The 27,866-nt window shown below is 42.6% G+C and overlaps 6 protein-coding genes across 6 annotated transcripts; 5 read left to right on the forward strand and 1 right to left on the reverse strand.

Annotated features, from left to right (window-relative positions):
- Positions 1–450: 450 nt before the first annotated feature.
- LOC133028817 (cornifelin homolog A-like) lies at positions 451–2,205 on the forward strand. Its single transcript, XM_061095853.1, has 3 exons — positions 451–556; positions 796–950; positions 2,086–2,205. Exons 1-3 carry the CDS (start codon positions 451–453, stop codon positions 2,203–2,205), a joined length of 381 nt encoding a protein of 126 aa, XP_060951836.1.
- A 4,305-nt stretch (positions 2,206–6,510) lies between these two features.
- On the forward strand, positions 6,511–9,712 carry ugt5g1 (UDP glucuronosyltransferase 5 family, polypeptide G1). The gene is made up of 2 exons (XM_061066531.1): positions 6,511–6,574; positions 7,580–9,712. The coding sequence occupies exon 2, from the start codon at positions 7,585–7,587 to the stop codon at positions 9,163–9,165; it is 1,581 nt and encodes a 526-aa protein (XP_060922514.1). The 5' UTR covers positions 6,511–6,574; positions 7,580–7,584; the 3' UTR covers positions 9,166–9,712.
- Positions 9,713–12,474: 2,762 nt separating this feature from the next.
- Positions 12,475–13,590, forward strand: si:dkey-165a24.9 (G-protein coupled receptor 4). The gene is made up of 2 exons (XM_061095632.1): positions 12,475–13,055; positions 13,197–13,590. The coding sequence occupies exons 1-2, from the start codon at positions 12,475–12,477 to the stop codon at positions 13,588–13,590; spliced, it is 975 nt and encodes a 324-aa protein (XP_060951615.1).
- A 430-nt stretch (positions 13,591–14,020) lies between these two features.
- Positions 14,021–17,319, reverse strand: LOC132995968 (prostaglandin D2 receptor 2-like). The gene is made up of 2 exons (XM_061066238.1): positions 17,255–17,319; positions 14,021–15,968 (listed from the first exon to the last, which is right to left on the reverse strand). Exon 2 carries the CDS (start codon positions 15,918–15,920, stop codon positions 14,811–14,813), a length of 1,110 nt encoding a protein of 369 aa, XP_060922221.1. The 5' UTR covers positions 15,921–15,968; positions 17,255–17,319; the 3' UTR covers positions 14,021–14,810.
- LOC133028818 (uncharacterized) lies at positions 16,180–24,365 on the forward strand. The gene is made up of 6 exons (XM_061095854.1): positions 16,180–16,192; positions 16,234–16,287; positions 22,390–23,061; positions 23,149–23,274; positions 23,816–23,838; positions 24,246–24,365. Exons 1-6 carry the CDS (start codon positions 16,180–16,182, stop codon positions 24,363–24,365), a joined length of 1,008 nt encoding a protein of 335 aa, XP_060951837.1.
- Positions 24,366–25,690: 1,325 nt separating this feature from the next.
- Positions 25,691–27,780, forward strand: LOC133028819 (uncharacterized). Its single transcript, XM_061095855.1, has 5 exons — positions 25,691–25,758; positions 25,858–26,544; positions 27,098–27,211; positions 27,522–27,565; positions 27,661–27,780. Exons 1-5 carry the CDS (start codon positions 25,692–25,694, stop codon positions 27,778–27,780), a joined length of 1,032 nt encoding a protein of 343 aa, XP_060951838.1. The 5' UTR covers position 25,691.
- Positions 27,781–27,866: the final 86 nt, after the last annotated feature.

A 27,866-nucleotide genomic window follows, 5' to 3' on the forward strand; every position in this document is an offset into this window, starting at 1 on the left:
GTCTTGGAATGTTACATTTATTTTCTGTATCTGCCATATCATAAATGAGGTCTCTACCTCCATATATTTCTGAGGCAAATAAAAGTTGAGTGAATGAATACAACAACATAAGTGAGTCCATTCTGGTGCCTTTTCTGCCTCAAATTACTTGTTTCTGCAGCAGTCATAGGAAACCAAGTCTGCTTTTCAGAAACAAAGACACTTGAGTGACCATTCAGGTTAGAAATAATCCCGTGGGTTTGAAGATCTGGACAAAAAATACGCAAACCCACAAAAGAACATTTAGAGTACGTCATACTAGAGCTAGAGCTAGATTTCCATAGACAGTGATCAAACTGCTTTTTGAAATTCAACCAACATTAGCCTTTAGCCAAAAAAGGCCTTTTTGGGACTTATATCTGATTGGTAAAGTTATATTCACAGAGACTGTTTTCTTCAGAAGCTAAAACCATGTCTGGGAAGATGGTGGTGACCCAACCACGGCCCTTCATCACGACCTCTTCATCAGGCCAATGGACCTCCAGCATCTGCGACTGCTTCGAAGATCTGCCCCAGTGTGAGTGCTCTCGTGCAGATGTAGTGATAAGGAGAGATAGCTGGTGACATTTCTTTTGTCCAGTGTGGAGACAAGCATTCGCTGTCTAAGTTCCTTGTGCGTGAGATTGAAAGCATGCAGATCCTGCACGCTGATCTGGGTTTGAGAATGCCAACAGATTGGATATCAGTGAGTGTTGCCACAAACTAATCGGTCTCGTATCCTTTTCCTGATGTGACCTGCTTGGTTTTTTTTCCCAGGTTGCTTGGCCTTTTGGTGCTTTCCCTGCTTCACCTGTAAGACATCATACGAGGCCGGGGAGTGTGTGTGTTTGCCCCTGCTGGACTCTTTCGGAATCATCCCGCCTATAACCACAGCCATAAGGGTGTCAGTGCGCCAGAGATATGGCATCGAGGTAACAAGAAATAGAACCGCTATTATACTTAGGGGCAAAACGTCACTCTTTATCTGATCACTGATAACTCTTAAACCTGATTGTAACAGTCTGTTGTATAAAAAAGTATCCAGATGTCTCATTAAGACGAGTGCATTGTTTGTAATAGGCTGCTCTCTTGTCCTGTGTTGATGCTCTGGAGTTATATCAGAATTATTCCTTATCATAAGTGAGTCCTTCTCAAAGCGTTCTACAATATACAGTCACTTTTTATTGTGTGTGTGCTGGACGTTGTATGCAGAGCTTTTAAAAACAGTCTATAGTGCAGAGTGAAGTTTGACAACTTAGTTTAACTGCATAGGAGATTTTATAATAATCATTGTTGTTCATAAAATGAAAATGATTTTGATTTATTAGTGTTCACATATGTGGCTTATATATAAGTTTAAATGATTTACTGAACTGCTGCTATTTTTTCATACACCCCATGTTTGCTTTTTCAGAGGTCTGAAATCTTCAGACCCGTGTCAAAACTTTTCAAAAACTTTTCAAAATAAAAGCTTTGTAATTCAGCCCAATATAAAGATTTACTGCAACAAAACAAACATAGTACTTCGAATAACTTTGAAGGCATAATACCACACAGGTTCTATAAATGTTGCTGCCATGACTGAGACCAGCACACGCTACACTTCAGAATGTCTGTGTCGGTCCGATAAGGTGAAATAAATAAATTATACCTGCACTTTGACCCAATTACCCACCACTTCAGTAGTTTATAAAAAGACTTGATCCCCAGAATGAAGTCCCAATTCTGCACACTGCTGGTGGCCTCATAATTCAGATTTTATTCATCTTTAATGTTTTGCAAACTCGACATTGCACCTCCCTGGTTCCTAAACAATATAAATGCTGTGTGGGAAGCATATATGATAAACGGTTCTCAGACTCCAGATAGAGACAGACAGACGTTTGTGGAATTAGTAGGTAGCTTGATTAACAATGATTAATGCGTGATGGTAACTGTAAGCCTTGTAAGTATTTGTTGACACTGAACTATCTTGGCTGCATCAGTTTTATGCCACAGCTGCTGTACTTGTGCATGTTTTACGCTTCATATCCCATCGCTCCTCTTATCGTGTCTCCATCCTCACAGGGCACGATCTGCAGGGACTGCCTGTTCGCCTGCTGCTGCGGGCCCTGCAGCTGGTGTCAGATAGCGAGAGAAATCAAGATGAGGACCAACCCCATTACATTCGTCAGCATGTCAACCTGATTTTCTTGTTTTAATCACTGGCAAAGCAAACATCATCACCATCATCGAGGACTTCTCTTCATCATCAGGGTCCGTGATGTGTTAATGAGAGCGGATCAACTGCGTTCTCATCTGTTTCTCCGCACGTCTGCTTCTGTGGAATGTCATCGAGCAGCTGATTCAAGATCAGCTGAACGATGGTCATAGAGTATTCATCACTTACTGGAATGACAAAGAGATAAGCAGGTCTTTGGCCTATGTGACAATCCACTGACAGATATTAGGGACGAGCCAGGGACAGTGGGATGTATAGAGTTCTTGTTATTATCACTGATAGATATGTTTCTTCACCATGTACAAACATTCCTGTATCACTGGTTAAACTATACCACACTTATAATTTTTAACTGACTGTTTTTCCCTTCTGTTTTAATTGCTTTGCCTCTTTCCATTAAAATATATATTTTTTCTATTTAAAACATGGCTGCTTTTCTATATGTGTGGCGTTGCAAACAGGTGAGCCCCCATTTGAGGCTGTTGCACGGTACAAAGGCAATGAACTGGGATTTTTACCCAAATTTCTTCCACAAGCTGCTTAAAAGATGCTCTGGTTTGGTGATTGTCGGCTCAGGAAAATTTTGATTGCTAACCTCCATTTTCATCACAATACAACGTAACAATAATGACCTTCTCTCCTGAGAGGTCTGGCAGGTCAAGCTGAGAGTTATCACCCTCTACTGAAACAGGAGAGAAACTACTTCAGACGGTCTGATGTGCTTCTCGACTGTAGATTTTTAAATTAAGACAGGTAATTAAAAGTTGAATGAGAACTATTCCTCCCATCTTTAAATGAATGTTGGAATTTCAAATAAAAGGTGACAGCTCTAATAAGGAGCTCATTCTAAAGCAATAAAATCAAAAAGCTTCTTAGTTCCAGGGGATTATAAGCTAATAAAAACATAATCATGGATATCATATTACATTTATCCCTATCGATTCTCCTACATCCTACACACACCAGCATTAAGAATTAAATGCCAAATTCTCCTCCATGTGATAAAACCACTTACGACAAAACGTTTCAACACCAGGTGACTATTTATCAAACTCAACTCTAAACTCTGAACCAGAAAACACTGAAGCATATTTGAACACTGCTGGGCTTGATTTTCTAGTGTGCATGTGAAGTTTATATTCCCACAAACTTCAGGTTCGTGTGAAATTCCTGCAGGGACGTGTTTTGATGGATAGTAAACAAGTGTCACCAAGTGACAGAACAAGGCAGGTATGTGAGTAAATGGTGTGAACGCTGTGATGCAGATTTAAATGAGCCATATCACTGCAAAGAACAATAGTAGGAAGGAAAAGTTTGGAACCGGTCAGCTTCTCGGGAGCTTTGCTCAGATATCTGGGCTTCGGTTCAACTTTGAAGAAAGGTGCAATGAATGTCGAACGTGTCCCACGAGAAAAATTATGAAAGGTGTTTACTTTTTCACGACTTCCTTATTGGAGTGATCACCACGGCAACACATGTGTTCACCAACAACCGGCAGCCTGGTAGTTGTGTTTATATAATTTCATTATATCTGCTGCTTGTGTGCCGTGTTGCCAGAGCATAATGAATGTGATATATTGATACATAACTGACTTCTCCAGTGTTATATCAATATTCACTGGAGAAGTCAGGCTGCCATAAGTAAATATCTATATTGTTAACACTGATGTAGTAAAGGCCAACAACCTTGTTTAGATGCAACAACAACTTTTCAGATGCACTTCACCTGAATCCACTGCTGTTGTTTTCCTTCACATCAGGACAAACGTCTTAATTTTTAATGTTTAAAGCACAAATCTGAAATTTTTTATAAATCGTTTAAGGATATTTTAAACCATCCCCTGATAAATTATTGCAAACCCATCAGAGCCTTGTTCTAGGGGCTGTGGGCTATAGCTGATTTGTCTGTTACACATCCTATGAGTATTTCTGTCTCCCCCTAGTGGATATACTGGGGATCACCCTCCACAGGTTATGTGTCCCATCAGGCCTTTCACCTATGTCAATGTGCTGCTGGTTCCATGTGCACAACTACTACATGATCCAGGCGAGTTTGGATCAGTTAACTTGATCGGTTCATGACCCTTAACCTTATGATTTAATTTGTCCTTAATGGTGTTTTATTGTATAAAGAGCCAATGAGTCATGAGGAGGAGGATTTTTGATGTTTGTTTTTGACAAAGCAGCAGCTCATGTTCAAATAGGCTTTGACTCAATAACATCCAGTCTACAGCAGGACTTGGATACTTTAACGTTAAAACAATTCAAAGTCTAAAGTCTTTTATTTTAAATATTGTATCTCACTCATATTCTTTGTTTCTTCACAACCATTTGGCAACCCCCAAAACTGAGTTTGTGACCCCAGTGGGAGCCTGGACCCTCCAGGATCAGTATCACTGGTTTAATTTTTTGGTTTACTTTCTTTGCATTTCATGTGCATCTACGGTGGAGAGATAAAAGCATTCTGTTGGTGACTGTCTTCTATGGCCAGCCAGCGAACATCAATATGTTATGGGTTATCAGGTCTCGGCCAATGATCCCAGCTCTTCTTCAGGGGGTCCTGACCGAGAAGGTCATGTGAAGAGCAACTAACCTGTCAGCACACAGTCCAGTATATAATTAACATGATTGAAAGGTACTAACTGATAGCAGGGTTAATCAGTTCCCTGTCCCTAAATGTGCACCTTTGAAAAACTAACTATATTATATATATGTTTTTGTGTTGGAGATAGCAAAGAGTTCCCACTTTGAAATAGTTTTTGAAAAGTGGAAGGGTGTATGCATTTTAAGAGAACAGTCTGTGTGTGTGTGTGTGCGTGTGTGTGTGTGTGGTGTGTGTGTGTGTGTGTGTGTGTGTGTGTGTGATTGGTGTTTCGTTTGAGAGAGGTGAGGACACACCAAGTCTATTAACTGCATTAAGATAGAGAGTCCAAAACTAAACCTCAACCAGCAAACACACAAAAACTCAGGAACTGAACCAGGAGCAAGGGAAGCGTCTAACATGAGCAACACTGGACCCAACACAACTGAAGTTAACAGATGTAGTGACAAAGACGAGAGAGACTCAGTCTAAATACCGGAGGGGTGAGGGACACATCCGGCTGCAGGAGCAGGTGATGAGTGGTGGGACTCAACAAAGTACTTTTACTTTAACTTTTACTTCATCTTTATTTCTTTTTTAGCAGTAAAAGACATGACCAGCTCTGGACCTGACTCAGTATAAAACTGTGTTACAAGAGGTTTCCTGTTGGTCCCAAGAATGATAAAAACAAATGCAGTTTCACAGTTATTTGCAGGCTACATATAAGTTGAATCACATTATAAGTAGAAAACAGAAACAGTTTCAAAACTAAATACGTTTGCCATGCCAATATGTTTTAGGAATGTTTGGAGAAAGTAACAGAGGTAAATGCTCTAATGTGACAGTATATCTCAAGTGCGCTTGATCTAATAATGCATCTTGGGAAACAGATACTTTAATACACAGTTTTACTTCACATATATCAGCAAATATCTTTACTTTTTTTTTATGATGCATAGTGTTACACGCTCACATTGATCAGAAACGCAACTTGACCTTTCGTAGCAGGTTAACATCAAATAACCCGTGGTTACCTGCTTATCTTTGTTCAAATGTAAGACTGTGGTGAACAGGCTCGTGTCCCATTTGAACTCAACATTCAGGTTTATGTGAGTCCACAGAGGCACGAGGTGAGAGGGGAAGGGTGCAGTCCACTGATACGACTCTAACCCCGTGCTGTTATTGTAATCACCACCGCTCACTTCTTTTTCCCTCTGCTGCCTGACCTCGCCGCTTCCTCCTTCCTTCGTTCCCCCGCCACACCCGTCTCACACTCCATGAATGTGACTCAGTTTGGATTTGCACACCCCCACTGGCTCAGGAAGCCCTGTGCACGGGGGGTTGAGGGTTGTGCATGAGAGCACCCCCAGGGGAACATGCAAGAAAAATGAAAAACAAAAATAAAAAAGTTGAGGGGGTGAACTGAGGGGTAACTTTTCACCATCACACGCACAACAGCGACGTACTGTATGTGTGGACCCCAAAAAATGAAACAACTTGATTGTTGATGTTGGCTTCCTCCATTGACAAATCCTTTTCCCGATATCCGGTACGCACACTGAGATTCTAACCTATACCAGTGATACTCTCTGGACCTGTGTGAACTACAGGTAATCCACAAACTGGACTTTGGCCTTGCTGCAGGTATATGTGTCAAAGTTAAGCTATGGGGAAACAGACCACAGAATAACCTGGCACCCTCTGGACCTGGTGTTTGAGACAAAACTTCTGGATTCGGACACAAAAAGAACCAGGTGAGGCATCTGATCCTTAACATATCATTTACAGTAGCTTTGAAATACACATACACCGTGTGAGGATACAGGTGTCAGAACATAACTAGTACATTTCTTTCTTTTTGATTTGCTGTGATCCTGAAATGAACGAGCAGACATGTTGAGTAACATGAGTAAAACAGGAGAGAGGTTGGAGAACTCACAGTGACGACCCAGTAGAGGAAAAATCATACTGTGACAGACACCTGTTATCTCATGCTCATTGCAGTAGGGATGGCATGATATTACATTTTTAGTGTGTGTGAGTGTATGTCAGCTTGTCAGAAACCGACAGTAAACAATGATTTCTCGCTGTGAACTTCTCTAATGGAGGTTTTTGTCCAGCTTATGTGAAGTAAAGCTGTTACGTCAGTTCCCTTTTCTCAACTAACTTTCCATTTAAGTGGCTTACACACTCCACCACACACACACACACAAGTGGACCACAGACACACCCAACACGATAGATTTCCCCCACGATCTCCTCTGCTGATGACAGCTTGTGAAGACTCGCTTTGCAATTCCGTGTATCAGTACGGAACGTTTTCATACTCGAAGCCCTCCCTTTTTTGAACATTTACACATCCCACTTAAGCACTTTGCTTGCATCACCTCTGTTCTCTGCTCCCATCAAATACATACATTCTGCACTATGACCTAACCTCAAACTATTGTTGATAGTGTTACACAAAAGTACAGCAGCTTATAAGGTCCACTTTAAAGATAAAAGAATTATGAAACATCGAGAATAAAAGCGAAATTTTACCCCTAAAAAAAGGGGTAGTATTACAGAAATAAACATTACATACATTTTGTGGTAAAATAATAATATGACCTTATTCTCGTAGTATTGTGACTTTACTCTCCTAATATTACAACATTATGAACAAAGTTGTTTTTGGCCCTTATACTCCATCGTACACAGCAAAGCTTCAGACAGACTAGAAAACATTCTAACATTATGTTTTATCTGTTGTTTCTCAGAGGACATGTCCGGCACGATCCCAATATTCCTGTCATGGCTCTGCCTCCTGCTGCTAAATCCCATCAGCGGCAGCAGGATTCTGGTATTACCCGTTGATGGCAGCCACTGGATCAACATGGAGGTGATCCTCCAAGAGCTGCACTCCAGGGGCCACGACCTCACCGTGCTGCGGTCCGCCAAGAGCTGGTTCATTCCCAGTAACTCTTCTATTTATACATCTATTGACGTTGTTATGCTGGAGGACGAGTCAAACAAGGACTTTGCAGATAATATGCTTCAAGATGTCATGGAATGCCGCAGGTCGCATAGTTTTCTACGGACCTTATACCAGCAGAACATGCTCACTTCTATGTTGGCAAAAGGCCATGAGATCCTTGCCAGAGCAGCTGCTTTAATGTTGGATGACCCTGTTTTCATTAAGAAGCTGCAGGATGAGAAGTTTGACTTGATGTTGACGGACCCTGCTCTGACTTTAGGAGTTCTTCTGGGTAGTTACCTCAAGCTACCGATGGTTTTGAATGTGCGCTGGATCAATAGCGGGGAGGGTCACCTCACCCTGGCTCCCTCTCCTGTCTCCTACGTGCCCGTGTCAGGAAGTGAACTCCATGATAAGATGGACTTTCAGGAAAGGACCATGAATATGTTGCATTACCTCTATAGTGTTTATGAACAGCACTTCCATATTAACCCTTACTACTCCGATCTGTTCCAACGACACTTCCCTCCTGGGACTGACTTGCTGTCGTTGCAGCGTGCCGCTGATATCTGGCTGTTGAGGGCGGATTTTGTCTTCGAGTTCCCTCGACCCACGATGCCCAATGTGGTCTACATCGGTGGGTTCCAGTGCAAAAAGGCCAAACCCCTCTCTGCAGAGCTTGAGACCTTCATGCAGAGTTCTGGAGAGCACGGGGTGGTGGTTATGTCCCTAGGCTCCTATGTGTCAGCCCTGCCTCGCGAAGTCACTGATGCCATAGCTGCTGCTTTTGCTGAACTCCCGCAGAAGGTGGTGTGGAAGTTTGGGGGAGAAAAGCCGTCATCGCTTGGCAACAACACCCTGCTAATGAAGTGGCTGCCTCAGAAAGATCTCCTGGGACACCCCAAGACTCGGGCCTTTGTGGCCCACGGAGGCACCAACGGCATGTACGAGGCCATCTGCCACGGTGTCCCTGTCGTGGGCCTGCCACTCCTCTTTGACCAGTTCGACAACCTCGTCCGGCTGAGGGTGCGTGGGGCAGCGCGGGTGGTGGAGGTCCATTCACTCACCAAAGAAAACTTCCTGGAGGCTCTAAAGGACATCCTGGAGACCCCCTCGTACCGAAACAGAATCCAGCATCTCTCCCTGCTACACCACGACCGGCCACTGTCCCCAATGGACACCGCTATATTTTGGATTGAGTACGTCATTAGGAACCAAGGAGCAGCCCATCTGCAGCCGGCAGGTTTTAGTCTGCCCTGGTACTCCTACTTCTGCCTGGATGTGGCTGTTTTCATCATGGCCGTCATCGGAGCCCTCGTCTGGGCTATAGTCCTGGTCATTAAGGTTCTCTGCTGCAGGAGGTTCAGGAGGAAGGTAAAAGCAGAGTGACTTGATTCAAATTATTAAACGGCAGCTGACACATTTTAGCTGCTTATTTTAGACTTACATATTTCAGAAAATCAGGATTCTAAATTTTAGATGGTTGTAAAATGCTGAATTCCCCCCCATATAATCGTTTTTTCCAGACATGTGACAGGTGTTGTGTGGAGTACGTTCACTTATACCTCATGTAGTCCTTCATACTTTACAAGACACCATCCTCAAACATTAACCAAGCCAAAAAAGTGCTTTTCTCAGCCATGTATACCATATCATAGATGTCATATTTCTGATGAAGAAAAACCGAGAAGCGTGACAGCCTCCATCTGACAACCTGATCAGGTGTGAATTAGTCTAGTTTCATTGACTTCCTGTTTGATCCAAAGGCAACGTGAGTGGAGTGTGTAGTCGTAGATGAAATCTAAGTCCTCAAGAAAACAGAACCATCATTTTTTCTACCATGTTTTATTTCACTCTTTTGGGGGATTTTATTTAAAAAATGCTGATAAATGTATTTATCTTATGTAATTATTAATAAACCAACTCCTGTACATTATTATACAAATGTTCAGCTTTCCTTCTTTATGTAATATCAACATAAAATGGACATGTTAAGAGCCTGTATGATACTTCAGGCTAAATGTACCTTTAACATACAGCTGAAACACACAGTCTTATCAATGAGATCAGAGTTCAGGGCCGTAAACTCCAAACAGATGTACGATCGTAGCGTGCACAGTAGTCTGCATAGCTGCTAAATTTGGGAAAGGACCTCAGGCCAATCTCTGGGGAGAAAGCAGAAGTAGTTTGCAGAAAGTTAAACTGGTAGCAGAACTGAAAATGTTTAGAAATCAAGCTCACATTTGGAAAACATGAAGAGGAAAACTAATGATGGTGTTTTCACAGCATATATTCCACCTTCATATCCACAACTTCACGGTGGTTTCTCACGCAGCTTCCCAGAGAAGTGAGTCAATGTTAGATGAAAGAGCATACATTAAAATAATAGTGTGTTGTTGTTGTTTACAGGGACACTGTTAAATTAAACATATGTATATTATACCAATTAGAGTGTTTCCTGCCTTCTTCTGTGTCATCATGCAGCAAACCACCCGGCTGGTGTGTTGTCCTTTTTAGTGGGGTGTGTTATTTGAGACAGTGCTGTTTTTTTCACACTGCAGCTTCCTGTGTGATCTGTCATGTTAGATAACTCTGCAGTAACACACTATAGACTATGTGCTATAGATATATATTACTGATCTACTTTTCCCTACTGGGCTTTTAAAAGCACCGTATCTCCGGCTGCTGCTGGTAAAATGTAGTGAAGCTCACATGGCAGTGACTCCATCCCCTTCTTTTCTATGTGTATATAGTACAGTATGTTGAGCTTTTTTATGGTTTGAGTAGAGAACTACGGTGGCCCTGAAGTAAATAAAAAACACAATAGCAATAGTAGGTACAATGATAGATCACAAAAGAACGTGGCCAGTGCGTCCATCCAAATCTGCGACGAGCCTTGTAATAGCAGGTACCTACATTTTCCATTTTGTGATTCGTGATTGGCTGTTGTGTTTACTGTACAAACCGAGCATCTCCTGCAGTATACATCCAGCCTGCTGCAGGAGCAGTTTATCAGGCTGCCTCTCTGCCCGGGGCCTTATCCTGGGACACTTTCCCCTGCTGCTGATTTGCTGTCTATGCACGCTGCACAGGGGCGTGCACGGGATCATGGCGACCTACATGCACGGCCCTGGAGCAGACAGGGTGGCAGTATAATGTCTCGGGGGACTGATCAGTTTACGAGTGGCTTATTCACTTAGTCACTCAGAGATCGGTGACATTTAAAAGAAACAAAGTGAGTGAGTAGACCCTCCTCTCCTGTAAACCATGTGATAAAAATACTTGTACCAACACCCATTGTCCCAACATACCCATTCTTCAAGAACACAATTTCAATTGTGTTACTGTTTTTCACTCAGTGGTGCCTGAGAAAAATGTATCCCGGTCAATTTAACAAATTCGCTGGCATGTTTTGGACAAGAACATCTTTTATATAAAAAAACATTTACATTTACTTTTCTATAGGGTTGTTTATCTGCTCGCTATTTCTTTGCAGGGTTTTAATCTCATCTGCCAATCAACTCCTTGAAAATCACATATGTGCACACACACACACACACACAAACACACACAGCAAAACAGAGGATATTGTTTCAATCCCCATGTGTCCCCATATTTATCTCCTTGACACAAACACATATTTCACACATGTTCACACACACACACACACTCATATACACACCCTTGCACATGCACACACACACATTTAGTAAGACGCCCAAAACAGGAAGGAAGACACAAAACTACTTTTTGAGTCACCATGTGTCTCCATATTTGTCTCTTTGACACAAACAGATATTGCAGACACACACACATACCCACGCACACACACACACATTGAATTAGCCCATCAAGGGAATGAAAGCCTAACTCGCTGCTGTGTTGTAAAACTAATCTAAAGCTGCCAAATGAAACCTCTGCATATTTCCACCATGTAAACAATATGGTTGAACAGCACGTTTGAAGAAATCACATAGCAGAGCGGCTAATGTGTTTAATGGCACAGAGCCAGCAACAATCTAAAGGGCATTAGTGGACACCCCACATTCGTTCCTCCCCTCGCAGCCCTCAACCACCTCAATCATCGTGTCAACCGCCGGAGGGAGAGAGCAGGAGACACGGAGAGAAAGAGAGAGTGTGTGTTTTTGTTCTGGGCCAGAAAGGCGTTCTCCTGCCTCAGGATGTTGCCTTTAAAGCTGAAGAAGTGGGTTTCCTGAGGAGGAAACGATCACAGAATGGACGAGGCTCAGGCGAGACACCGTGTTCCCAACATTTCTTGAGCACAGGTCACCAGGCTGCAGAACAGGCAGGCGAGCCTCAGTTGAACAGAGTGGGTCTCACAGCTGGGAAAGGTGAGTAGGAACTCTTGGTTTGTATTGTGAGGTTTATATCCCTCAGGTAGCTGCTGATAGTAAACCACTTGGAAACGGGCATTCTATCTGTTGTGCAGGTGTTTCCCCTGATGGATCCTGGATGCTTTGAGGCCTGGATGACTGAGACAAAATTTGAGCCCGACCTTCCTCACAGGAGAATGCATTTATGAATATTAACAATGGACAAATAACAAGTAGAGTCAGACTTGTGCTCTGAGTGAATGAATGGGTGTTTCTATGCCAACTCATCCTCTTGCAAGCATCCATCCACATTTTAGGAAGGTGTCTACGCGTTTCCCGTGTCAGGTATTTGACCGTCAGAGAAATGAACAATAACAGCTGCAACCTCCCGTTGGACACGGACACATTCGGCCTGACCTGTATCTACGGCCTCATCTTCTCTCTGGGTCTCCCCAGCAACCTGCTGTCTCTCTGGGGACTGTATCAACTGGGTCGCTCAGGCGGAGGAGGCTGCCAGCTGGTCTACATCCTCAACCTGCTGCTGTCAGACCTCCTCCAGCTGCTCACCCTGCCACTGTGGATCCTCTACCTCCAGGGCGGGCACAGCTGGCCCTACGGCCATCTGACCTGCGAGCTGGTCGGCTATGTGTTCTACGTGAACGTCTACGCCAGTGTCATGTTCCTGTGTCTTATAGCGCTGGACCGCTGCCTGGCAATTGTGTACCCACTGAGCAGCCGCAGGGTGCGGAGTGTTAAGGTGGCAGCAGTGTCCGGTGTGGCGGTCTGGACCCTCACCTTCCTGTTCTGCCTGAGCGGGCTGCTGCCGTCTGTGTTTGACTCTGACAGACTGCTGTGTCTGGAGCAGTACCCCGTCAGTCCTAGATATGCCCAGTTCAAGATCACCAGTGTGGTCCTCGGTTTTCTGCTGCCATGTGCCATACTAGGGTGAGTAGACTCCCAGCCCGAGGATATTCCTGCTTTATCCTAGATGTTATACTGTGTCTTCAAATAAGTTCATGTAAAGTTCCTATTTTGGATATTCTGATATTCTGAGTTTCTTATCTTTATCTCTGCTCCTTCCCTCAGCTACACCTCAGCCCACATCGGGGTCACACTCAGGCGATCTCCCTCCCTCTCCGACCACGAGCGCCACAAAATCGTGGGCATCCTGGTTGTCATCACAATCAACTTCATCGTCGTCTTTGGGCCCTACCACCTCGTGGGCGGATACAGGTTTGTGTCCCTGCTGCTGACGGATGAACCGTGTGGTTTTGAGCATTCCATTTTCCTCATCTATCGCCTGTGCTACGGCCTGACCAGCCTGAACACCCTTCTGGACCCCCTGTTCTACATCTTCCTGTGCGCTGACGCCCGGCTGGAGCTGCAGAGGTCCCTGCCTTGCTTGGGGCGGCGCCAAAACCCCCGCGGAAAAGAAGCCCTCAGTGCCAGACCTCAGCCAGACAACCCTGGGGGGGAGTGAAACTGGACACAATAACCTTCTTGCAATTTAGCCTGGGTTTGGCTACTGACATGACTATGGCAACTTGAGTCAATGCAACTACACCACCCAGTGGAAATACGTGTACTTGCTTCATGCAATTGTGTGGCACAAATATTTCAAAGTGAAGAACTGTTGAGCTGTTGCTTACAATACTGTGTAATTACCCACAAATATAGAAATTCACAGCTTGATATGTTGTTACAAATAAAATCATCAAAGTAGAAATATATAACCACGTGAAAAATGACTGAAGTGTGAAATGTGGACATTTCAAACTGTTTGTTTATTGTCATGACTATAGTTCCATAATTAAATGGGAAGTATGATATTGCAACAAAGGAGAGCTTTTCTTTTTCTTTATTACCATTAAGTATAAGTATTACAAAGTGTAGATATAAAATGCAAGGAGGGAAATATTGGAAACTGAAGCAGATGCGCAATGCAAAACTTAAGACGTACATTGTCACTAGCTGTAACCTACAAAAAGAAATGCTTGTGTCAGCTCCTGCAGCTGCTGATAAAATCTGGTGTGAGACCACAAGCATCTGAAAACAGCTTATTTCGCAATAGAGAGAGAGAAAAACAGAAGCATAATGCATGTACACATCGATCAGACACGCCCACGTAAAAATGCTGTATTTGTTATAGAAGGTCTTATACATTTGAGAGGGACTGTAAAACAGGCACAAACTCAAATATAACATACTTGATTGTGATTCTGACTAAATGCCCTTATACAATCTAACGATTTTCTGCAAAAGTGATTTCTGCCCTGGAAGCTGACAGTTTCGTAAGTTCTAAATTAAATGTGGGCAACACATTATCCAACATATACAAAAACAATATTTTGGTGGTGGGGAGCACCTCAAGTCATCTCACTCGTTCCTGCCCTGGGACGTTCAGTGAATCGATGGTGATGCACAAGTGTATCATTCAAACATTTACTTTAAAAATTTTAATTTCCAACAGAAAAGCCAGCGGTCTACTAATGGTCATGATTTCTGATGGTGCACAATAGTAATAACCAGTAATTATACGTAATAGAAGCTGGCTAAAGAGTAAATATGATGAGCTTTGGTTAAAAAAAAAAACAACGGAAAAAAATGACTTTCTCATATATTTCCTATAAGCATTTTTCTATTGACTGCTGGTTCTCAGTGCAGTTGGTTCAGCATTAGTTCAGTTGGTTTAGCAACACTTTAATCCTGCTCCTGCTCCTGCTCCTGCTCCTGCTCCTTTGTTTTCAGACTGAGGGTTACGATGGAAGACGGCTTCTTAATAAACTCTGTGGTGGTGCTTAACGAGCTGCGGGCGGTGCTGCGGCGCCGGGCCAGTTCGCCAAGGTCCTCCGCCAGTACGCTCTCCATCACTGCACCCAGGGAATGTCTGATCTTGATGCACAGGTCGGGGCAGCTGAACACGTACAGAACAGGGTTCAGGACGCTGTTCAGGAAGCCAAGGGTCGCCGCGATTTGGAGGGCCATGCCTCCGAATATAGGTTGCCCACTGGGAGATAACACCTCCATGATGATGAAGAAATGGTACGGTGCCCAGCAGAGGATGAAACTCACCACCACGGCTACCACGAGACGGACGAAACGATAAGAGCGTCGGTAGCCTCTGCGTGCCAACTGGGAATACACAGTGATGTAGCTAAGGATGATGATTAGCAGAGGGATGAGGAAGGCTAGGAAGAGCTTCATGAAGGCCAAGGCCTCCTTCCGCTGCTTGCATAATGCTTCATGGTTAAATGGCTCACTGGGGAGGAAGTTATTATATTTGTAGTAACAGAGGATCTTCCCATTTGGAAGGGGAATGGTGTCACGGAACATGTAGAAAGGGATGGTGCAGACCACAGCTAAGGCCCAAATCACCCCACATATCTTCTTCACGAGTTTGATGCTCCTGTGGTTCTGGGCCCAGACTGGTCTCACCACCACCAGGCAGCGGTCCATAGAAATGGCAGCCAGCAGGAAGCCACTGACGAACATGTTGAGGAAGAAGATGGAGGAGTGAATGCGGCAGAAGGTGCTGCCCAGCGTCCAGGTGTTGCCGCGTGCCATGTAGAGGGTGAAGAAGGGAAGGGAAGAGGTGGCGAGCAAGTCGGAGGCCGCGAGGTTCAGGATCCACACGCTGATGACGGAGCGGCGGACGTGGAAGCCCACCACCCCGAGGATGAGGAGGTTCTCTATGATGCCGATGGAAGAGAACATGCCGTGGAGGGAAATGGAGAAAATGCTCAAAGAACTCAAATTGCCTGATTGGTATGATGGGTCGATGGTGATGTTTGACTTAGCACAGTGTGTCATGTTGAAGGGAAAACGTCTTGATCCTTTCACTCAGGCCTTTGCTTTACACTGCAACAGAGATTAGATCATGTTAAACTAAACAGGTGACAGTTTCAAGTTATGAAGCAGACAGAGCTTTTTAAAATATAATAATGACATGGAAATTGATGAAAAATGTATTTTAAAATATCCTATTTCTGTTGTTTTGGTCGTTGGTGCACAGTTATATTTTTCTCTTTCAACAGCAGTATAAAGCTATTCAGGCATTCGTTTAGTGCAAATGTGCTCCAGCAGTCACAATCAGTGGTTATTTATGTAAAACGCTGTATTTTAGGTTCAAATACATTCTGCACATATTGTGTTGCTTCCAGCTACAACAAAACAAGGAATGCAGCAGAGGTGAGAGGAGAATGGCTGGGTTTTTTTCTAGCTGACGCACGCAGCTGCACATAGTTTAAAGCTGTTTATTATAAGCTCTAAATACATTTATCAAGTGCGTTTATTTTTTTAATAAATTGTTTGTATGCGAGCGATACAATTTTAATTAGAAACAAATAAAGAACAACTACAGGCTTTAAAATGACTGTGTAAATGAGGAAGGAAGTGGCCGAGTCATCATTGTTTCTCACCACGGTTGTTAAATGTAGCATTCTTTGAAGTCGTCCAAAAATGTTTCCACGGACAAACATGCTGATGATGGTTTATCCTTTTTAACGTATGAATCTTTGCCGAATTTGAGTGTGTGAGCCTCAGGTTGATGAGACAGCTCTGTAAGTCGAGAAGTTTCTTTCTTCTAAGGGGACTTTTTAAAAGTGTTTTTGCTCTGTCTGCACTGCAACTCCTTATCTCCACATCTTGTTTTTCACATTTGTCGCATCCTCCATGTTCAATCTGTGAATGTTAACCCGACTGATTTGATCTTCTAACCAACCATGTTTATCTCGACATGTTAACCAGTTTCAAGTTTAGTTGTAAAGCCTCACCGAATGCAACATTACATTTTTTAAGATTTCTTGGGGTCTCCTGTTAAAGGTGGATATTAAATCAAATTACATGGCAGATAAATGTAAATTCACAAATTAAAAAATCTGAAGTAACTGCAAACATGACTTTTTTTTCAGTCGTGTGTTTCGATGTTTTTGGTTGTTACACAGATGAGGATACAAACTTTGCAGAAAGAAACAACTTCTGCTGCAGTGTCTCAAAAGAGACAATAATTACAAAAAGCATTTCAAATGCCATTTTTTATTTAAAAAATTAATGAGTGAAAGAAGGCACTGCATAACATTGACTTCACTTTCCCTCTGTACACACACATAGAGCCTCTTATCACTAGAAAAGAAAAAAACACTTACCTGTATGTTAGAATTTGATGAGGTCTGTGTCATGTTATGTTGTCGTATGACACAGTGCCCTGTACCAGCCTCAGTATTGTACAAGTACAGTAATAGGAAGTCAAAACCTCTGAAAGGAAGTACAGCTTAGAGGAGTCAAGCCTCTAGGGATAGTCTTTTTAACACTTCAACATCCTTTTCCAAGAAGGAAACTGTCAATGAGGAACCTGTGGTTTGTTATGTATTTATTGACATTTTTGTTTTAACGCTTGAACAGATCGCATTTTTGTCTTACTTCTTGTGTGAGAAAGGAAAAGGTAGAAACATGTTTTACTGTATGCAGCTAAATGGAAAGTACTCAGGTTTATCATTTTCAGACCTTTTCCCAGACTGAGTAGTTCTCCTGACATCCTCTTTGTGCGTGGCTCCTTTAAATTTAATACAAGGTCTTTGCTGTTTCTAGTCAGTCCTTGTGTGCAGTTCAGCTCTTGAACAACAGGTGACAGCAGATAACATTAAACATTTTTTATCAACCCTTCATAATGATGCTGCAGTGGCACCCTATGGACTACGGAGTGTCAATCATCCCAGACTGCAGGTGGCGATCAAAGAGCCACGCACTCAAAACTACAGATCTTTGAGCCTTACTGGTGTTTTTTGAATTGCAGTCTATGGAAACCATTGATTTTTTGGAGCCAGCACTTGCCAGGTCTCTGTAGTATTACAGTTTTAAGCACTGCCGCATAAGTTTCACCTTTCACAGCCTGAAACTGAAAAAAGATCTTATCGGATTAGACACACAGTTCTTCTTCATGCAACACAAGCATTCGCCCTTTTGTCAAGAGAAGTATATTCACCGCAAACTGACCTACATTTGTTTCTCAATGCCAAAAGCAGAGCATGGCCACAAGATGCATCGTGGTGAGTAAGAAGAAGAAAAAAAAGCTTGGGGTCAGCTGACCTGAGGTTTCTCCGCCCTCATGTTTGCAAAATGACAATTTTAGCTTATGAGATTAAAACAACCTTACGACACAGTGCAGAGCTGTGCATCTCAACTTACTCTACGAGTCTTCATAGTGTTTACACCTTGTTTGCTTCCTATCACACCGCATCCTCTTTTTAAACTTGACCACACGGCCTGACTAACATTCTCTCAAAATAAGTCAGGGAGGTTCTATTTTCCACTTGAGCTTTGACTCGGCTGAGAACAGCGATTGGTCCCGCCCTACTGTCACAACTCACAAGTACGGTTCCAAGTAAGACGAGTGTTGGCCAGTCATGTCTCGCCTCGACTGAGTAAACAACTCAACAGCTTTCAACAGTTGTGTTCGGGTTTTTTTCAAAGCACAGACCACAAACATCAAAGGACACATATGAGTCACACGGTAGCTGCATGCGCAAACTGGGCTGTTACATCTGCAACCATAAGAGAGAAGGCCTGAGACAAACATACTAAATGGTATTCAAAGCATTGGGGACTGATGCAGATACTTGACTACATCAGATTGTCAAAGTACTTTCACGTATATACACACAAATAAATGTGCAGTGAAATATATTTATCCACACGTTATTTTGCCCTCGAATCACAATTTGACTCATAGAGCTAAACACGGTGCAACATCATTTTACCCTGTGAGCAGTGTTGGGGAGTAACGGAATACATGTAACGGCGTTACGTATTTAGAATACAAATTATGAGTAACTGTATTCCGTTACAGTTACAAATTAAATAGATGGTATTCAGAATACAGTTACATTGTTGAAATCAGTGGATTACATGACGGTACTTCTCTGTTTCACGAGTTTAATCACTGTCTCGTAAATCCACCGGAGGCAAAGCCCCCAGGAAGCAGCTGGAGACCAGGGCTGCCGTAAGAGCGCCCGGACCCCGGCGGCGTGAAGAAGCCTCACCGCTACCCGCTCGGGACCGTTACAGGCCCCGGGACCTTGGCTCTGAGAGAGTTCCGTCGCTACCAGAAATCTACGGAGCTGCTGATCCGCAAGCTGCCCTTCCAGCGCCTGGTGAGAGAAGACCGACCTGCGCTCCCAGAGCTCCGCTGTCATGGCTCTGCAGGAGACCAGCGAGGCATGCAGGGTTCACACCGGACGCTGAAGCGACGCTAAAATAATATCACCCGTTGACCCAGTAGTATAAAAGCATATGGTCACTTGTTGCTCCAACATTAACTGCAACAGCGTCCCAATTTAATGTCATCCATCTTCAAGAACTTCTCCGCTGTTTGCTCCGTTCAATGTCGGGTGTCGAGGGTAAATTACGTATTCTCCGCCCCCCCCCCCCCTCTCTTTATTTAAAACTCCAGGACAACAGAAGGGGAATACAAACTATGGGATGCATGCTTTATCATTTATATCATATAAAATATGTCATCAATATCGTTTAAAATCCTTTTTCAGTGTGTTTCCTGGAGCGATATGCTCGCGTCAAGCGCAAAAAATAGACCCGACGCCGAAACGATCGCTGCACGGCGCGAGGCAGCCTTGGCGCAGGGGGGGGTTCAGCCTCCGGTGGGACCGGCACAGAGGTGGGAGTGGATGGGAGCCGGACATCCAGCGGGCCCGCAGCATCGGCGGAGAGAGAGTTTAAACTGCTGCTGCTCCACTGACTATAACAACGCCGCAATCATACACTTAAAAAATGCAATACGAACCGGAAGTATTCCAAGTATTCAGAATACGTTACTCAGATTAGTTAATGGAATGGAATACGTTACAGAATACATTTTTGTGCATGTATTCTGTATTCTGTAACGGAATACGTTTTGAAAGTATCCTTCCCAACACTGCCTGTGAGGGATCCCTCACATACAGCTCTGAGGAAGAAGTGAAGTCAGTTACATGTAATGATGAGACATTCATGTGATGAAGAGGGAGAGGATCCATGTTTCACCTGGCAATCTGGGCCTGTAGTGCATAATATATTAGATTATATAAGGGAATGGAGGCCAGGCGATCTCAGACCATGGGTACTTTTTTGTGTGATTCTGTCTTTTATTTTATTATTTGAAGCAGTGATGCAACAATTACAAATAATTACATGTGATTTGGCATTTAACCAAAACTTGCTCTGTGTAATACTGTGGACTTTTGATGTGATTTCTTCCAAACACATAACGATGATGATGATGATGATGATGATGATGATGATGATGATGATGATGATGATGATGATGATGATGATGATGATGATAAGGATAAGGATAAGGATGATGATAAGGATGATAAAGATAAAGATAAAGATAAAAGTTAAAGATGTCCTGTTAACTGTCGGAACTACTGCCACTTCTGACCTGAGTGGCATATGACGACAGCACTGCCATTAGGCTGCTGACATGAATTATTGAAAATATGTATTTGTTTGCATGGTTGTTATGTCAAGTATGTTCTGAGAACATCAGCATCTACGCACACAACAGTTTAACACCAGATACGTGAAAGTCCCCTCTGATCTATTAATATCTCCAGTTAGCAGAAATCGCAGGTTGCAGCTTCCGATCTGCAGCCGGAGCTCACGCTCACCTTCACACCTGTGGTGAAGGTGGCGATTTCTGCAAAGCAAAAGTTTCCATTGGTGGAAACAAAAGTCGTAGCAGCGCCTAAACACAGGAAGACCAGGCTGTGGGCCACAGAATCTGACAACAAACCCCATGTCTTGAATGCAGAACAAACCATGCATGTGCTAAAGTCTTTTTGATGAATAACCACAATGAACTTGGGTGATCCATTGCGGTCTCACAGTTACTTGTATGCTCATGTCAGGAAACTGATCGTGGTGACATTTCCGGTTTGTGCTTCATAAGGTTTTTTGAGAAAGAAGACATTCAGTATCATGTAGGTTCCTGCTCTGGTAGAACAAGTGGAACTAATCCACATCAGACAGAACCTTCATGAACATGCATCTACTGTCACGACATGCCAGTCCTGTAGTCTTGCTCGAAAATGTAGCTTCATTGTAACCAGGGCAACTTTCATGCTGTTTGCATTTTTCAGAGAGATGTTTAAGGTCTCGCAAAACAGGGGAAGCAGTAAAAACCATTGCTCACTCCACGTCCAGTTAGTCAACTCTGTTTCCTCACAACAACATCGGGAGGAGTCGGGGTGTAACTCATCCTTGTCACTTGCTGAATCTGTAAATCGGGTCGGTCGGCACTGAGCTCCTTTATCCTATGTTTTTTTGTTGTCATGGTGTATGTGTAAGGAAAGAATTCATTGGATTTACCGCAGTTCCATTTGAAGTCGGCGTATGTTTACCGGTCAGCTCGCAGTGGACGTAACTCACTGGAGCCGGACTTACCTGATACCGCGTCAAGGGTCAACCAATCAAAAAAAACTAAATCAATACCTTTTGGCTGTAAATAAAAGTGGGAGTGTCTGTTACTGGTGAAAATTTGATTTTTCTAATCCTTCCATCCAAATAAGACACATCTTGTTTGTGATTTTGTCTACATGAGCACTAAAAGTGAAGAAGCACAACTCATGAGTGTGTCTTGACAAAAACATCAGATACACTTACAGATACAACTTTCGACATCAACCCGTTCAGCCACAGCCTGTTTTTTGAAGTCTCATCTCGTGAGACGTCTCAAACTTTTTATTTAGGCCACCTCTCCCCACCTCTCTCCTTCATTGACACGACTCACGAACTTCAGAAGCCATATAAGTCTCACACACAATGAAATGTATGGAAATAAATAATGTCTCCATTCTCCTCAATAAGTCTGAATCAAAGTCCCTCCTGAAAGCATATACAGTAGTATTTTCAAATTGTGCCTCACTTACTGTACTGCACTTTACGATATCTGTAAAAATCTTCTCGTGGACACGAAATGTGGGGCAGGGGGGGGAAACTGGTGACGTCATCGTGCAGGCTCTTCTCTGATTGGCCGACACAGCAGTCTTATGTCTGAAAAGCAGACAAGGTGTTGAGATCTTCTCCATTAAGCACGGCAACTCCAACAAAATGAACGATCTGACCTTTGCTTTGTGCGTGGCATGTCTGCTCTTGGGGAGAATGGGTAAGTTGTTTCTTTTTTAAGGGCACTAGTGAGGTCATGATTTAAACTTTCATTCTCTGCCATGTGTTACAATATGCTCACTCTCCATTTTCTCCTCAGCTGAAATGACACCATCTTCACGCTTTAAATCAGCTGAAGTTGGTGAAGACGTCACTTTGGACTGTTTCTATGAAGATGAGTCTATAATGATGCTATACTGGTACAAACAGATTCTGGGACAGAATCCAAAGCTCATGTGTAAGTTCTACAAGCATGACAGCTCTGATAAAGTGAAAAGTGGTTGCAAACTGAGTGATGAATTTAAGAATGATACAGGATTTATACCGGAAATTACCGCAGGTAAAAAACATTTGAATATCTCAGACGTGCAAATTTCAGACTCAGCAACTTACTTCTGCATAACAGGCTTTTTATACTCATATGAGTTTATGGAGAGCATCACTCTCAGTGTGAAAAGTTCAGGGTCTAACATCCAGGCTGTGGTGCATCAGTCTGAGAGCATCCAGCCAGGAGGCTCTGTGACTCTCAGTTGTACAGTTCATACTGGGACCTGTGATGGAGAACACAGTGTTTACTGGGTCAAGAACTCTGAAGAACCTCAGCCAGGACTCATTTACACCCACGGAGACAGGAACAATCAGTGTGAGAGGAAACCCGACACACAGACACACACCTGTGTCTACAACTTGTCAATGGAGAGACTGAATGATTCTCATGCTGGGACCTACTACTGTGCTGTCGCTGCATGTGGACACATTGTTTTTGGAGACGGGACCAAAGTGGATTTTGAAGGTAACTAGAATTTTAGGAAAGATTGTGATATTTGTTAAATAGTGGTGGAAAGCTCAGTAATGTCTCCTGCTGTCTGGCTCTCTGCAGAGGTGGTGGACTATCTTCCCTTGGTGTATTTCCTGAGCGGAGCTCTGGCGTTCACCACAATCCTGGTTGTTTCTCTGGCTTACACAGCACAAAGAGCGCTCAAGACAAACCGCTGCCAGGGCTCAGGTGGGGTGATCCTCATTATTTATATTTGTTAGTGTGACTTGAACATCTACATTCATTGAAAGAAGTAAGGGAAATCTCTTATGGTGCATTCACATGTTACAGGATTTGTGCTAATCCACGTTTACACTAACAAACGCAACCCAGCGCTACCTGAGGCTGATCAGTGGGCAGTTTGATTGAATCTAGGAGACTGTTTGGCCTTGGTTCCAGTGTGCGCTCTTCAAAGTGCCATTCTAGTTATTCTCTAAAACAGATTGTAATGGCAGCATCATACATTCAGATTTTAATATAATTAATCGTACATTACAGAAAATGACCTTCAGGAAAACATTGTCCATGCCACAGATTGAGAGTGGTGATAAAGTGCTGTGGTTTGTTTCATCAGTACTGCACCATGACTCAATCTCAATGTAGGGATGGACAAATTTACTTTGTTTACTTAGTTGGATCAAAAATAATAGAGTCATCCCCCTTCCAGTTCACTGCATCTTGAATAAGACTTTTGTTGTTGTCTTTTGTCACAAACTAGAATCTCAAGCAGCTGCAGCAGCTCTGAATATGGAGGTAAGTGTTAGAGTTGCACTACTTAAGAAGCTGGTTTGAATATCATAAAGCTCATAACACCATCTAACACTGTTTCAAACATCTTAGAACCTGTAGGACCATTTCTTACGTAGAGTAAACCATTTGGGACGTCCTGACCTTTTCATATACATTCACACCGCAACATTTCTGTTGGAATAGTGTGTGTCCTGCTATGGGAGTTGTCGCCCATAGACAATATAGATAACTTTCCTTTGTGTCTTAGCCCCACCTCCCAGAACCACTTTCTATGTGTTTTTTTCGAATTTCCAGGGACTTTGGGGTGAAGATAGACTTTAACAATTCTGTTCTCAACACTTGTCTACATCAGTTATGTTTAGACACACGTCCTCCTAATATGACAACTTACTCTTATTTTTTATTTGCAGGGTCATCAAGATGCAGACGACCCACATTATGCTGCTTTAATGGAGCACAGCTTCAGCAGAGCAAGAAGACAAACAGGCGGTGACGGGAGTGAATGCGTGTACACCAGTGTAAAGCAGTAGAGCTGAACATCTTACACTTCCATACATGCTGAATGTAAAAATTGTCCATGTAAAACAAATTAAAGATATTAAATCAGCCGAATTTATTTGATGTTGTCAATTGCCTTATTTTCCACTCCCTCTAAATATAGAATATACTTCTTGAACTTAACCCGAAGTTGTTTAACATTTCCTACCTGACATGTGAGGATCTGTATTCAGCCTCCGTGTGGTCAAAAGACCGTCTGCTCTCTTTACTGAGCGCTTTCAAACAGGAAGTCTCTGCAGTGTCTTCACTACACCCCAGCAGACTACTTCATGTGAACAGCAATGAAATTAACAGAAGTCGACAAAAAACAGAATCACCAATGCTCTCATCAAGCAGGGTTGATGTTACTCCTTTGTTAAATTGTTACCTCCACTAAGGAGGTTATGTTTTCACCCCTGTCTTGGCTGGTTGGCTGCTTGGGAGAAGGACAGGACATGGGCCAAGAAACAACCCATTCAATTGAGGTGCAGATCTGGACCAAAGGGGCTGATCCAGGATTCTTTCATCACTTCTCTTCATTGCCTAAATTGTAGAGTAGTAGTCAATTTTTGAATTTATTCTATGATTTTATTGTTGACTTCAGACTTTTTGATACCATGTGGTACCTGTTGTAACCTCAGGTCCAAGGCAAAGGCCCTCATAACCATTCCACATTCCCGGCTGGAGCAGCAAAGGGGGCCAGGGTAAGGGTTAGGGCTAATCCAGGTCCCCCCCCCCCCCCCAGGATAGGGTTAGGGTTCTCTTTGTCAGACGGATCTCCTAACCCGAATAGGAAGATTGTTTCAAACTCCTTATCCTCTTTAAAGATACATTTTACAGATGTGCTGTCTTAGTCCCTGGGGTCTGACTTCACCTCTACCTTTTATTAATATAATTTAATCTCTCTCCGATATTACCAACTGTTTGTTATTTATTCATGTTAGACTAAATATATTTTCCCAAAAATGTTCTAATCTGTAACATTCACCTCCTTATATTTGTGCTCTTATGTTTTCTTTTAAATATTTTCCATTGTTTGCCCTCAATTCTTCACTCTGAAATGGTACAGCACCTTGTAATTGTGCTTTGGAAGGTGCTGTATGAATAATTGAATACAATTGTAGTAGTAGTAGTATCATGTATTCTAACTGCTTGAGAAGTCTCTCACCCTGTGATTCTTTTTAAAGAACAAAGATTCAAATCAAAGGAAGCAGTGATCATGTGATCAGTGTTGCCCTGCTGGCCAATCAACACACGTCTTTACTCTGTAGAGAGGAGAAAGTGTCGGGCTGTTTGTCATTCAACACGACGATTTCAACATGAAGACATCTCCGAAGTTCGTTCTCTACCTGACATGTTTCTTCTTGGGGAAAATGGGTGAGTTGGGTGTTTTCTAAATATTCAGTCAGTCCTGAGACTGATTACGATTTCATTTCTGTCACATAACATTAACAGTTATATTGCTTTTCTCCTTTTTCTCTTCAGTTCAGATGCATCATTTTAACTTGTCTCATCAAGACAGTGGATTCATATCAGCTGATGTTGGAGACAACTTGACTCTGCAATTTTCCTATGAGGGAGTTGACAAAAAAATGTATTGGTACAAACACACACCAGGACAGAAACCTCGAATTATCTCAATGACGTACAAACTCTCTAAAGATTTTACGTTATTGAATGAATTCAAGGACAATCCACGCTTCGCTCTGGAAACTAATGATGTTGTGAGTCGCCTAAATATCTCAGATCTGCAGCTTTCAGACTCAGCTACTTACTACTGTTTACAGAGTAATTTCTACGTATTTGAGTTTACGGAGGGCGTCACTGTCAGTGTGAAAGGTTCAGGGTCTAACATCCAGGCTGTGGTGCATCAGTCTGAGAGCATCCAGCCAGGAGGCTCTGTGACTCTCAGCTGTACAGTTCACACTGGGACCTGTGATGGAGAACACAGTGTTTACTGGGTCAAGAACTCTGAAGAACCTCAGCCAGGACTTATTTACACCCACAGAGACAGGAACAATCAGTGTAAGAAGAAACCCGACAATCAGACACTCTGTGTCTACAACTTGTCAATGGAGAGACTGAACCGTTCTCATGCTGGGACCTACTACTGTGCTGTCGCTGCATGTGGACACATTGTATTTGGAGACGGAATAAAGTTGGAGTTTGACGGTGAGTCACTACCAGAGACTGTTACGTAGAAAGAAACAGGACTAAGGTAAAATACTGATTCAAAACTAAATGAAACAGTAAGCCAGTTGGTCTTGTCTCAATGTCGCCACTCACAGTGACCCAATAAGGCTTCACCACCAGTGGACGGTGGAGGTGTGCACCACGACTAAATATTTATTTAAGTAATTTAATTAAGTATTAGTACAACTTTTCTTCTTCATCTCCTAACTCTTACCCTAACCCTCCAAGATTATATTATTATTACTTTAATTATTATTTTATCGGCGAAACAATTTTTAATAATAACATTATTGTAAAAGTGGTCTGATTATTATTATTCTAAGATTATTATTATTGTTATTATAAATATTACTAATATTATTTCTTTCATATAGACAAAACACACACACACACACACACACTGCTTTGTCATTCCGTTCTGTTTACTGTCCTGTGTTCACTGTTCTGTCAATTTCTTGTCTCTTGTCTCGCAAAGTTAAAAGAACATTTCAAAAAATAAGAGACAGAATTAGTAGAACTTCTCCTGTTGCAGATGAAGGGAACTGGCTGGTGTATTTCCTGAGTGGAGCTTTGGGATTCACTATCAGCCTTTTGCTCGCTGTGTTACTGTACAAGATAAACAAGAGAAGATGCTGGAGATGTTCAGGTAACCACTCATCTCGAGCTTGTGTTCACTTAATGTGGCTTTTTATCAAAATAATAAAAAAATATTTTGTATCACAGCACCTTTCTAGATAAGGACACCTTAACATATAGGATAAATAAATCCATGATTCATGAATTTGAACTAAACCAAGTATTAAAAGTGGATTAGGAGATGCAAACAGCTCAATTCAACACGTACAACACAAGACTAGTTAAGAAGTAAACCCAGGTTAAGAGGTAAAGGCACCTAACAGGCATATGTGAACTCAAGAGTGATTTAATCTTTGTCTTTGTATGTGTTTCATAACCAGAGTCTCGTACACAACCATCATCTCACTCCACAACAAATGCAGAAGTAAATACAGTCTTTTTAAGTTTGAAATTTACATTCGATAGTACATTTAAAAAAATTATCAGGAACCATCTTGATGTACTTATATATTTTTCCAGGGCAACCAACATGCAGATGACCTCCATTACGCTGCAGTAAATGTGAACGTGTCCAGCAGATCAAGACGACAGAGGGACAACACAAACGATGAATGTGTGTACTCAAGTATTAAACTGTAGAATTGTGTTTTTTAGAACGGTCTATGTTTGAGATGAGGGATTTATCAGTCTTTCTTTAGAGGTGGAGCATGATGCTTGTCCGTTAT

The sequence above is a fragment of the Limanda limanda genome, chromosome 22 (assembly GCF_963576545.1).
Source record: "Limanda limanda chromosome 22, fLimLim1.1, whole genome shotgun sequence".
NCBI lineage: Eukaryota > Metazoa > Chordata > Actinopteri > Pleuronectiformes > Pleuronectidae > Limanda > Limanda limanda.